The sequence below is a fragment of the Saccostrea echinata genome, unplaced genomic scaffold, assembly GCF_033153115.1.
Source record: "Saccostrea echinata isolate AGI-Se365-2 ecotype Australia unplaced genomic scaffold, CSIRO_AGI_Sech_v1 ptg000061l, whole genome shotgun sequence".
NCBI classification, from domain to species: domain Eukaryota; kingdom Metazoa; phylum Mollusca; class Bivalvia; order Ostreida; family Ostreidae; genus Saccostrea; species Saccostrea echinata.
Genome location: NW_026889810.1, coordinates 1697287 through 1710193, shown reverse-complemented (window position 1 = coordinate 1710193; position 12907 = coordinate 1697287). Strand labels below are relative to the sequence as shown.

Below are 12907 nucleotides of genomic sequence, written 5' to 3'. Positions count from 1 at the left end.
AAAAATTCATTGATGTACCTAAAGCGGTTTTAATTTTATCACGCTAGTCCACGAACTTTTTGATAACCCCTCGTAGACAATAATTCCACCACCTGCTCTTAAAATGCGATCTTTTCTTTCCATATCAAAACCCTCAATATACAACTCAGAATCATTGACTTTATCATTCAAGAAGGTTTCACAAAGTCCTAAAATATTTAGAGTTTGTTTGTCATGGAGTAGCATTTTAATTTCTTCAATTTTAGGCATTAGATGACATATGTTTAGATTTCCAAATCGTAAACCTTTTTTCACCAAACCAAATCCATTATTGCATGGTATGTTCTCATTTTTGGATATGGCAGGATTAGCAGATTGTGTAACCTTCTTGGTATAAAAACTATGAATATTCTTGTCTGGTTTTGAGATTTTAGAAGTATTTGGTGAAGTAAGTGAATTTTTAGAATTTGTTACAGGAAGAGAAGAATATTCACATTGTTTGCATGAACAGTGGATCTTATTACATTCTGAACATAAACTATTAAGAGTGGAATAAACATTGTTGTTAAGCGAAATCGTTTGGGAACTGGTGACGGCTACACTTTCATTGCCTGTTTCCTAGTGGCTATGTGGACAGAGCTTGGTTTTGTGCCCTAGCTCTCCACAGTTCCAACAGTCCAGCTTTCTTCCATGTCTGCAGTGTCGCGATATGTGGCCACATTCCCCACAGAAATAACAGAAGGCTGGAAGGCGGAAGGAAGTATTGCCAACTAATGTTGCCGTTTCTTCGCCATTCGTACGCACATTTCCGGCTTTGAGGATACTCACGTATTCGTGGAAATTTTTTAGTAGTGCTGCTGTACCTCTGTCTGACAGATGAATGCCGTCTTTCCAGTAGTATTCTTGTTTGGGCTTTCCATGGCCAAAGAATTTAGAAGTTGGAATCATTGTGCCACCATATATTTCGCATACATTTTTAATAATTCCATTAACTTCACTGGTTTCTGTATCACGTCTAGGTAATACTTCCGAAATAAATACACGGACACTAGAATTCCGATTTCTGAGATCTGTGATTACTTCTGCGAAATCATTTTCTATTGCCTCTGGGTCTCGTCGTCTTGATGCATCATTTCCTCCAGCCAAGATGATAACACTACGATATGACGATACATCCATTTTTGAGAGCTTGGCCCGTACATGGGAGATGTTTGCCCCTCGATTTGTGTTGACCTGCACCTGCTATGCAAAATAAAGAAAACAATTCGAAATGAGACAAAATTTAAGTAGCAAGCCATAAAATGAATATTTATTACTTCCGTTAACTCACACGCACTGAAACTCACAAGTGCGTTAATATACCCCCTCCCAACTTCGTTGCGATGGGATAAAAACATGGCGGGATCAGTTCAAGTATTGTATTTACAATGAAAAACAAGGTAAATTGCCCCGAGGTGGGTGAAGGTTAAGGTTCAAACTTTTTCGTCAAGAAAATGTTTATGAATCAGCCCTGAAACTACGTACTTGAACGTTACATGTGGAATTAATTGAGGTTATATATACATGATATACATGCAGGCAAATTGTACCCAAAAAAAGCTCGAAAGAAGAGGCTTACCTGTGCTGGAGCCGCTTTTGACATTAAATCAATTTTAAATGTACAATAATGACAAATCGAAGTTAAGCAATAAACGTGTAGATATTAACGTCTGTTAGACAACTCCCCTTGAAATAAATATATCTCATTTTCCTTTTATGACCTTGCAGAAGGAACATGCAACAATTAATTTGTAAAAATAATTTTACAATTTTTTTAAGTAGGTAATCGACTGACTTTGAGCAATCATAAATACCTTAACACACACCTCCTTATCTGTCGGTAAAAACGTGATCGAGGCAGACTACAAACTGTAATACAGGTGCATTTCTTTTGCTGTAAATTCAGCATGAACATTTTCATCCAAAGGCTGCTTGTCCCCCTACCCAACATTCTTCGTCACAGAACTGGCAAAGTCTATTAATGTATTGAATTAAAGTAAAAATGCTGTTAAGCTCAATTACGTATAGCATCCTGACCCCATTCCTAATTATTTGGGGGGTGGGTGGGGGGAGGCCTTCTAGATCCACATCGTCTTTTGATATCTCTGGATCTCCAACAAATATAAATTGACCTAGATCTTTTGAAAACTAATCCTAAGCAACTTCTTAGTTCAATGACAGCTTTGTTTAGCTGTTATTGATGACATTACGAAGGCCTATCAAAAAAAAAAAAAGAAAAGAAAGATAGAATAAAAAAAAACACAATCACATTCCTGTTATTTCCAATTAATTCTTGATAAATAAATACCGGGTAAATAAATAAATATATATATATCGAATATTATCAGCAATTTGAACAAAGGGGGGGGGGGGAATTATTGCCATGTTTGAAAACTGTTTGACATGATCTATTGTGACGTCGTCTTTTAGTTTATTCTGTAATATTGATATTCATTTGTTGGCAACAATAAAAGTAATACAAGTTTGGCTTTCGAGAAAGCCTGAAATGTCATCTATTTGGCTTCATTAATGTCACAGAATAAACAGTGGAATGTTATATTATTTTCTCAGCTATTACAGGCAGTAGTATCGCTTTTGAAAAAAATGGAGGGTGGAGGACAGAAAAAAAATCGACGATTTATCTGAACAATCTTTGACAAGGGGAAAAAGGGGCTATCCAAACTCAACATTTTCATTTCTTGGAAGGAGGGATTACAACTTTTCCGACAAACATATTTTATATTATAATACATTCTCATGGGGTGATTTGACGTAGCATACTACAACAAAAGGTGGAAGAGGAGACAAGGGTGCGCCTTTTCAATGTTTGGGGAAAAAGTGGAAGGGGGCGGTCCTCCTGATGCTCCGGGTCTGTATTATTTTACCTGTTGTAAATATGCTTTTTTTTTCATTTTAAATATACTTTGTATAATGTCTGCAAAAAATTCTAACCACTGAGAAATATTCATAAGAATTATTTAAAGTCATATATGGCGTATTTTTTTTTATATGTTCAGACGACCTAAATAAAAAAAAATTCTATTTGTTTAATTACTTTATATAAAATTAGGACTTTCCTGTAAATTACACAATTTAAATCAATCACGTTTCAAAGATATTAGAAATTAAAATCAATAACCGATTTAGTTACCGATTCTGCATTTAATTAACAGACACAGTTTAAATTTTTTTTAAACAATCTAACTATGGAAACATGAAGTTATTCAAGTTCAAAATCGGTGAAAAATTTAATTTCAACGTAAATAACATATATCATGTGAAGCTACACTCAATCTCGTATTTTTATTTTTTAGCTCAGATACACCATCGATAGCTTTAACAATTATTCCGAAAGAAGATGGATAAAAACTTAGCGTTCCTTTAACTTTAGTTCCTAGCCGCCTACAACGGCAGCAAAGAAGTTTTAAAGCGCCAACTTGAATTAATCTGAACCTGAATTAATTCCCAAGAATTTCCTTATTTTCCTTAATCGTATCCTCTGAAGTGACTTGGCCATCGAGCCACTGGGAATATCAAGGGAAAAAAATTGAGACACTCCTGCATCATGCCCTTCTGCTACCCATGCAGATTCATGTTTTAACCTATATTATGTATGATATACATGTAAGTACATGTAAACGCTCCTGGGAAAAAAATCATGCATAGAAAGGTAATAAAATTGAAACGTTACCATTTAAAATTAAGTATTTACACACCGAAAAGAACCCCAGTCTACCAACATCGATTTTATAGGCTGTTCCATGAGACACACATTTTATAATTTTGGCTTTATTTCAAGAATACGAGGAGTGATTTTTTTTTTTACCTTTTCTTATTGACAAAAAACGCAAATTACAATTGCATAAAGAAAATGATAACAGTTGCTTTAGGGTGATCATGATCAACAAAATAATTGGTCTTAATATTCATTAACAGTTCATAAATTAGGTTCTAATCTGTTCCCCATTTATCACTATCACCATACAGTATATTAACAAATTATCAATGCTTCTGTACTATTTTAATCCCTTGTTGAAATCTCTTACATTGGCTTCTCTTGGTCTTTGATGAACATTTAATAAGACAAGTTATTTTTGTCTCACTTTTATTATCTACTACTTACAAGTCTATCTGATCATTAAAACAATGAAAGTACTTTTTGTATTATACAATAAAAGTTTTTGCATAATTCTCTTATTCTATTTACCTTTCAAGTACATTATTTACAGTGATAAATTATCAAAAGTAAATGGCAAAGGGGAATAACTCCTCTCAGTAGAATACAAACTAATATAGCCCTGGCCAGGACCAGAACACTTGACCAAATGGTCCAGATGTTCAAAAATCTGGTAAAAATTCCCTTCCTTATAATTTTTTTTTACTCTATTTGCCTCAGATATGCCCAGGTGCAGAGAAGATTTTTAAAGAAATAATGCATTTTTACTACAGATTCACTATATTATCAATAGAGCCCCTCCCCCCCCCCCGAAAAAACACCAGAGCTTCTGACCCTGGGACCATAAGTTTTCTCATCATAACTAATCACTTTGTTTATCTGCTTAACAATAAGGAGCAAACAGAATTATTTAATAGAATTAATGCATTTTCGCTATATTATCAAGAGCCCCACCCTCACATCTAACCCAGGGGTCATGAAATTCACTACTCTGAAAGAAGCACTCCTGCTCATCATAACTATACACTTAGCTTTTTTAACCAGAAGCAGAAAAGAATGTTTTCAAAGAAATTTTGCTTTTATACTTTATAATTAATAGTAGCCCCCCCCCCCTCTTACCAGAACCCTTAAACCTGGGGTCATAAAATTCACAATTTTGGAAGAGGCATCCTTGTGTACCATAACAATGTACTTAGTCTGTTTAAACAATACCCAGGGGCAGAGAAGAAGATTTTCAAAGAAATAATTCACCTTCAATATAGGATCTATATAGCCCCGCCCTAGCACCAGAACTCCTGTCCCCAGTTCCATGATTTTCACAATATTGCAAGAGGCATCCTTGCTGATCATAACAATGTACTTACTTTGTTTAAATAATACCCAGGAGCAGAGAAAAAGATTTTTAAAGAATTAAAACATTTTCACTTTATTATTAATAGAGCCACGCCCTAACACCAGAACCCCTGATCCAGGGGCCACGAATTTCACAATTTTGGAAGAGGCATCCTTGATTATCATAACTATGTATTTAATGTGTTTCAATAATACCCAGGAGTAGAGAAGAAGATTTTCAAAGAATTAATGCATTTTCACTATATAATCAATAGAGCCCCACCCTCACACCAGAACACCTGACCCAGGGGCCATGAAATTCATAATTTTGGAAGAGGCACTCTTGCTCATCATAACAATGTACTTAGTTGGTTTATCTAATACCCAGGAGCAGAGAAGAAGATTTTCAATGAATTAATGCATTTTCACTATATAATCAATAGAGCACCACCCTAACACCAAAACCCCTGCCCCTGGGGCCATGAAATTCACAATTTTGGAAGAGGCACTCTTGCTCATCATAACTATGTACTTAGTTACTGAATTTAATACCAAGGAGCAGAGAAGAAGATTTTCAAAGAATTAATGCTTTTTCACTATATAATCTATAGAGCCCCGCCCTAACACCAGAACCCCTGCCCTTGGGGCCATGAATTTCACAATTTCGGAAGAGGCACTCTTACTCATCATAACTATATACTTAGTCTGTTTATTTAATACCCAGGAGCAGAGAAAAAGATTTTCAAAGAATTAATGCATTTTCACTATAAAATCAATAGAGCCCCACCCTAACACCAGAATCCCTGACCCTGGGGCCATGAATTTCACAATTTTGGAAGAGGCACTCTTACTCATCATAACTATATACTTAGTTTATTTAATACCCAGGAGCAAAGAAGAAGATTTTCAAAGAAATAATGCACCTTCACTATATGATCTATATAGCCCCGCCCTAGCACCAGAACCCCTGACCCTGGGGCCATGAATTCACAATTTTGGTAGAGGACTCAATGCTTATGATAATGATGCCAACAGTTTGACTGCTTGATGTCCAGGAGTAAAGAAGAAGATTTTTAAAGATTGCATTAATTTTGGTGGTTTTAGCCCCACCCCTCAGGCCCCAGGGGGGCAGGGACCATGAAATTCACAATTTTTGTTCCCCTTCACCCATAGATGCTATATGCCAAATTTGGTTGAAATTGGTTGAGCGGTTTCAGAGAAGAAGCTAAAAATGTTAAAATATTAACGCACATCGCACGACGACGGACAAAAACGGATAGCAATAGGTCACCTGAGTGACTCAGGTGACCTAAAGAGAATATAGTGCACACTCCGAGAAAATACTCATTATGATTCTTTATGATCTTTATTCAAATGACTGCAGCAATGAGTTACTTAAATCAGAGACATTTATGTTTCTGCCTAAATTGTGCTTTTATAGGTAAAATTTCTTTTCTTCGAAATTTTCTTTTTTGAATAAGTTCTGTTTTATTTTTCATATCTACGGCAGTAATTATCGATTGACTAAAGTGCACATAAAAGTAAAAAAATTGCCATTGTATATATGCATTTAATGTGAGTTGTTATTTAAATGTTTTCACTGTTTTCTTTCGTCAGTAAATCTTGGATCCACGCCTTGGTTTATACATTCAATATGCCATGTTTTGTGTATTTTGATCCCCTCGCGCTGACAATCGTTTTACGCAATAGTCTACATACAAAGTTTATGTATATATATATAAGCCGTTAATGAAGACCCACCACCACCCAAGTGATCCTACCTCTATTATACTTAATGAACCCTGGTGTAGTTTTACTTTAACTTTAAGATGCACCATTTTGTTTAATAATAATAGACAGGCTTTGGTCAATTTTGTTTAGATCTCTATATTTAGAAATCGTGTCATCGTCAGTTCCTTTGCCAGACCACCAGCTTATCAATGGCAGCTTACACTAGGACTTTACTTCCGGTGATTCAAACTTAATGTGTCATCTCCCGAGAGAGATGACAATCATTTGCAAAAGAAAAAAAGTGTTGGAAAAATCTAGAATATTGGCATATTTTCTTTTCTGTGTATTTTTATAATCTTTCTCTTTTTCTAAAAAAAATGTTTTTGGGGGATCTTATGAACAATTTTAATTCATTCCTTAATCATACTCATTTGAACTTTATTTCAGAACTATGGGTAATTTTCACCTGTAGGGCTAAAATATGTTGTCTACCTAATTCATTGTTAAGTTTAGCATAATAAATAGACTTCACAAATAATAATATATATACACTTTTTCACATTTTAACAGCAATTACGTTGTCAACTTCGAAAATAAGTTCGTATTGAATTACTAAAATTGAAATCCGAAATAGCTTAAACTCAGTTTTTAACATTGGCCACAGCAAACGTGATTCATGAGATGCTGGTAAATCGAAAAGGTACAGCGATATGAAAAACATATCTAACTTTCTTTATACGCGTTTATTGCGGCCATAGTGAAAATTCCGATCAAAGTTATAAAAACTGCCATATTTGTAGAAAATATTAAGAATAACCAGTGTCTAACGTTCTGTCACCTGTAGAAATAAAAAGAATTATGTGGATGATTATCGTTACGTTTGAATAGTCTTATTATTATTAATATGTTGTTGTTGTATTCATTTTACTGGACTGAAAACAAATAAAAATTACGCTAGTCGAACTGTCAACAAATAGGAATGGTTCACAGCGTTAACGGCGTTTTTAGTAACAACTTATCCTTTCAGATATTGTATATCTCTAGCTTGGTCTTTCATTTATTTCTATGAAATACCCAGATATGTTTCATCCATACTTTACTGATAGGTTATTAAGACTAATGACACAACATGGGATTTTATGAAGATTAAGAAAACGTTTTTATTGCTCAGAATGTAACGTATACAAAAATATATTGGAAGATAACAATCTTTACAACAACAAAAAAAAAAAAAAAAAAAAAAAAAAAAAAAAAAACAAAGGGAAAAAAGAATCTTGTATAAAAAATTCGGTAGATCATTAAATTTAAAAAAGATATCGGCATGAAATTAAATACAGTAAAATCTCGTAATCTCGAACATCATGGGACCAAGAAAATAGTTCGAGATATCCAGGGTAAAATACTTAAGAAAGAAGCGCTTGGGACTTAAAATCACTTCGATATATCCATGGTATTCGAGATATCCGTGTCCGAGATACCGAAGTTCAACTGTATTGACCATTATTAATTTTATTATACTTTAGCTGAATAAAAAAAAATCAAAACAGTTATAAACTAAGGGGAACAAAGAAAATTTCTTGAAAAATAAAACCCAACGGTTACATACTTTTTTTGCTGGCGGTATACTAAACATTCAATAGAAAATACCTAAAGTTTTTTTCTTAATTTGACATAAAGCATGATTCATTTCTAATAATTATTGCCCTCTCCTTCTCTCTCAATCTCTACTCAAAAACTGCTCGATCGTACCCAAAACAGAACGTGACCCAGATATTATTATGATAATTCTGTAAACTTAATATCATTTCAGTATGTGCAACTCTGCGAAGAAATGAACGGAAACTGATGGTTGACCGGCAGACCGACCGACCGACAGCAGAAAACCAATATGCCCTCCCTTATTTGAAAGGGGGTCATATTAAAACCCTGTTTTTCACATAATTACAACAAAAAGGAATGTGTATTTCTATTGTTATTATTTACAAAAAATTGCATTTTAAATTAGAGTTAAAAAGAATTGAAAATGTTTTAATATGATAAGTAAAATTATTTATTATACTTTTAATTTTAAATCAGTAAAAATATCAAATTACTTGATTTGGTAAGAATTCATTTATCAGATGACACATATATATCCATAAGTTGGACATTTTAAGTAAGATGTTTAAGATTCCCCGAAATTAAAATCCATGGTTGTCCCTCCCGACTCTTTCTGAAGACTATTATAGAATGAATATTACATTTAATCATCAATAGTTTTTGAAATTTATTTTTAATGTCATAAATTGTGAAAACTTGTTTTTATTCAAAAAAGCAATGCAGTTTATATGTATATAAACGCTTATTATAAAAAATTAAAAGGGAAATAAGGCGATTTTGACATGATTACTGATATTCAAGGATTTTTCTTTCTTATATTTCAAAAAGAAGAAAGATTTAAAAAAAAATAACTACAAATATCAGCGATATGTTTTGACGATAATGCTCTGCTCAACTTTATCGGTTCATATACATATATGTATAGTCGCAAACATGAATTGATGTACATGTATCATAAGGTTCTGCTTCCCTTGGGTAGTCTTATCAAATTATATTGCAAGCAAAATCTAAACCCACAATTCTTACTACATTTATAAATACCCCACGACCTTCCAACTACGGAGCTACAATTAGAATAAGATTTTAAAGGGATACTGCCCTCTCTAAATACTCAGTTTCAAATGGCAATATGAAATACTTATGTAAAAGCAACTTCTTGCGCAACTTCATTCTTTTTTAATTTGCATTACATGTATAGAGTGACAAGGCCTGTTTACCAACAGCAATGGATAAATTACTACAGTCAGCATCATCATTGGTTCATAATGGGCAAATTAGAAATCTTTGAAGTGACCTTATATACTGTACACTTATTTTATTTTAATTTGGACAGGGATAGGGCTCCAAAGAGTAACCAAAATTTGACATCAAGAGATACATAAGAGGAAATATATCAGATGGATATCTTTGTCTATGAAAGTAAATTTTGTTCCACATTCAATAACCATATAAGGCATCAAGGTTCAAGTCAGGAAAGTCGCCTACATGATCAGTGGTAGAGCGTTTACACTAAAGTCGCGAAGTAAGGAGTTAATCCTTACATCGCGGGTTCAAATCTCAGTGCAGGACCTGGAGACGGGTCTTTCGGATAAGACCGTAAAAACCAAGAAATATATCTCACTGCTCAAAGGCCAGAAGTGCCGAATCTACAAGTCTATATTGCAGAAAAACGTTATGATTTAGCAAGGAGCACACGTTGGGTGTGACCGGTCGACTGAGATTACTTTCTCCTCAAAAGCATCTTACCTCTATTTTCAGAGGTACATATTGGCTTTGATCTCAGTTTTATTTTTAGATTTGGACTTTTGAGCATGATAACTGCTCGCTACCTTCATATTTCGTTTCAAAATCCTCATTTTAACTATCCACCAAATTCTTATTTTAACTATCCATCAAATTCTTATTTTAACTATCTACCAAATTCTTATTTTAACTATCCGCCAAATTCTTATTTTAACTATCCGCCAAATTCTTATTTTAACTATCCACCAAGGCAGTCGTCCTGGCAGTATTTAGAAATGAAAACCAAATAATTCTTAATATATATATATATATATAGTTTATTTACATATCTGCATGGTGCATTTAATATAAAAAATTGAAAATGATTAACATCAAAAATCCAAATTCACCAAACATCGCATACTATTATAGTTTTAAAATATCCCAACTTACATTTAAAACATTCAATTCCATTCTATTTTACAATACTTATTCAAAGTCAGAAACAAATCATTATATTGATTAACATTTATGAATATTTTCTTCTCAGAATCGTTTCATCATTTCAAGTCTGTAGCTTCTCTTATCAATCTTCATCTATAGAGTAAAACAAATGAAACAAAATATATATTATTTCCAGAACTTGTATTGAATTCACCGTTCCCGAAATATATATCAAATAATGTTTAAAATATACAATAATGTTTAAAAATGTTTGCGAAATTATTTAAATATTGCATATTCAGAATAAATGATGTACCTAGTAACGTCTTATCAATCAATGGCGTGCATGGTGACGTCTAATCAATAAATGACGTACCTATTGACGTTTTATAAATAAATAACATACCTTATGACGTCTGATTTAACATGACGTAAAAAGTGACGTTTGATGAACAAATGACATACCTAGAGGCGTTTGATTAACAAATGAAGTACCTAGTGACATCTCATCAATAAGTAGCGTTCTTAGTGACGTCTGGTCAATAGATAACGTACCCAGTGACGTCTCATCAATAAATAAATGATGTACCTAGTGACGTCTCATCATAAATAACGTACCTAGTGACGTCTGATCATCATCACCGTCTCCCTCACTGATGTCCCATTCTGAATAGTTGGAGTCCAAGGTCTGTCCAAGTATCCCGGGGACCACTGACCGTTGAGAAAGGCATCGTGGCAGTTGTTAAACCACCAGCCCCCTTTGTAACTCCTAGCACAGTTACCTCTACTCATTCTATCATTATCTCTGTTTTGGGTCGTGAAGCTCATCCCAGAGAGGTCAGCGTTAGAACTTCCAGTATCTATCATCCTCTCACCTATTAAATTAAATAACGCATTTAGTTCAGAGCACTTTGGATCATATCTTCCTTCTTTTCATTAATATATAAACATAGGTCCGTGCCGTGTGGATCATTTTCATCAATCTTGTATTAAAAATATTCCCACTTACACAAAACCCACAGAATAACAAGGCAATAAAATGCACATACCTGCATCATGTCCCACCTCATTTAACAATCATCAGAAGACGTTTAACAGGATAAGAATATAAAGCAAATATATAAGTGGATTTACAAACCAAATTTAAAACAAAGAATTGAAATATTTCAAGTCTGAAAAGAAAAAGGAAGGGTGTGTTAGAGAAAAAAAATGGTTACTGCAAACAAAATTTATGGAGCGTTTTAATCAAAACCAAGGTCTCCATAAGTCCTCGATTGTTTAGATGCCAGCGGTAGGAATGAACGTAGGTACATGTACCCGGCTTGGATACAACTATTAACATGACCTATAGTATCATGTAAACAATATTTTGATTTAATCGACTTCTACATCTTACAGGCAGCCAATGAATATATATGTTCCTGGCAACCAAGGAACTATATCTTACTATTTTGTTTATAGGCAGCGAATGAAACCGCCATTAGTTGGTATGTTGGTTGATTGTTGTTTAACGTCCCTCTCAAGAATTTTTCACTCATATGAAGACGCCACCACTTGCCAGTGGAGGGCTACAAATTATGACCTATTCTCGGCACTTACGGCCATTGAGCAGTGAGGGATCTTTTTCGTGCCAGCACCTACTGCGACACGGGGCCTCGGTTTATATGGTCTCATCCGAAGGACCGGTCTCCACGTCAGTATTTTGAATTCTTCATTTCTTCTCAAGAGTTTATTTAATTTTCAGTGCATAGTAAAACCAGTATAAGTTTAACCTACTTTTATCTGTGCAGACGTTTTTCACCTCTCTCTCTCTCTCTCTTTTCCTTGTATAGTACACTCAATACCTGCCACATACCTAGAGTCCCCGTGGCAGGTCCCACCAAAAAGAGTTTATATAACGCTGCTTCGTTGGAAACTGAGAAATGAGCGTACAATTCATAGTTTGCTACCATTCACTAGTGTGATGGAAACAGAGGGATGAGTTCTTTCCCTTTGTTAAATGATGAATGGCGTCATTTCCTGTATGAAATACATTCACAATCATTGATTATCATATTGCATTGCATTTTTTTTCAAAATAAAGATTTTCTAAAAGCTATTTCTTCTTTACATCAAGATTAAAAATTAAATATATATTTTAAGAAATTGTCTTGATTGTGGAAGACAAATTGTGAATGGTCTTATCATTTTGTGATTTTTCTCCTTTTCTTGCTCCTCTCTTTTTCTGCTCTCATATTGTTATATTTTATATATATTCTTTAAATATAAAATTAAAGCTTGATACTACCTGTTATTAAAATAGTTTTCAAAAATATTTCCAAAATATGCAAGAAATCAAGGATCCAATGTTGATAAGAACTATATTTACCGATCTAGACATTCTGT

The 12907-nt window shown here is 33.8% G+C and overlaps 1 protein-coding gene across 1 annotated transcript; it reads right to left on the bottom strand.

Annotated features, from left to right (window-relative positions):
- Nucleotides 1-11140: 11140 nt before the first annotated feature.
- Nucleotides 11141-12474, bottom strand: LOC133175168 (fibrinogen-like protein 1). The gene is made up of 2 exons (XM_061310286.1): nucleotides 12378-12474; nucleotides 11141-11397 (listed from the first exon to the last, which is right to left on the bottom strand). The coding sequence occupies exons 1-2, from the start codon at nucleotides 12472-12474 to the stop codon at nucleotides 11141-11143; spliced, it is 354 nt and encodes a 117-aa protein (XP_061166270.1).
- Between the last annotated feature and the right edge of the window lie 433 nt (nucleotides 12475-12907).

Coding starts and splice junctions, on each gene's coding strand:
- LOC133175168 (XM_061310286.1), bottom strand. CDS start 12,474: ATGGTAGCAAACTATGAATTGTACGCTCATTTCTCAGTTTCCAACGAA. Junction 11,398..12,377: donor ACCTGCCACGGGGACTCTAG/GTATGTGGCAGG, acceptor TTAATTTAATAG/GTGAGAGGATGATAGATACT.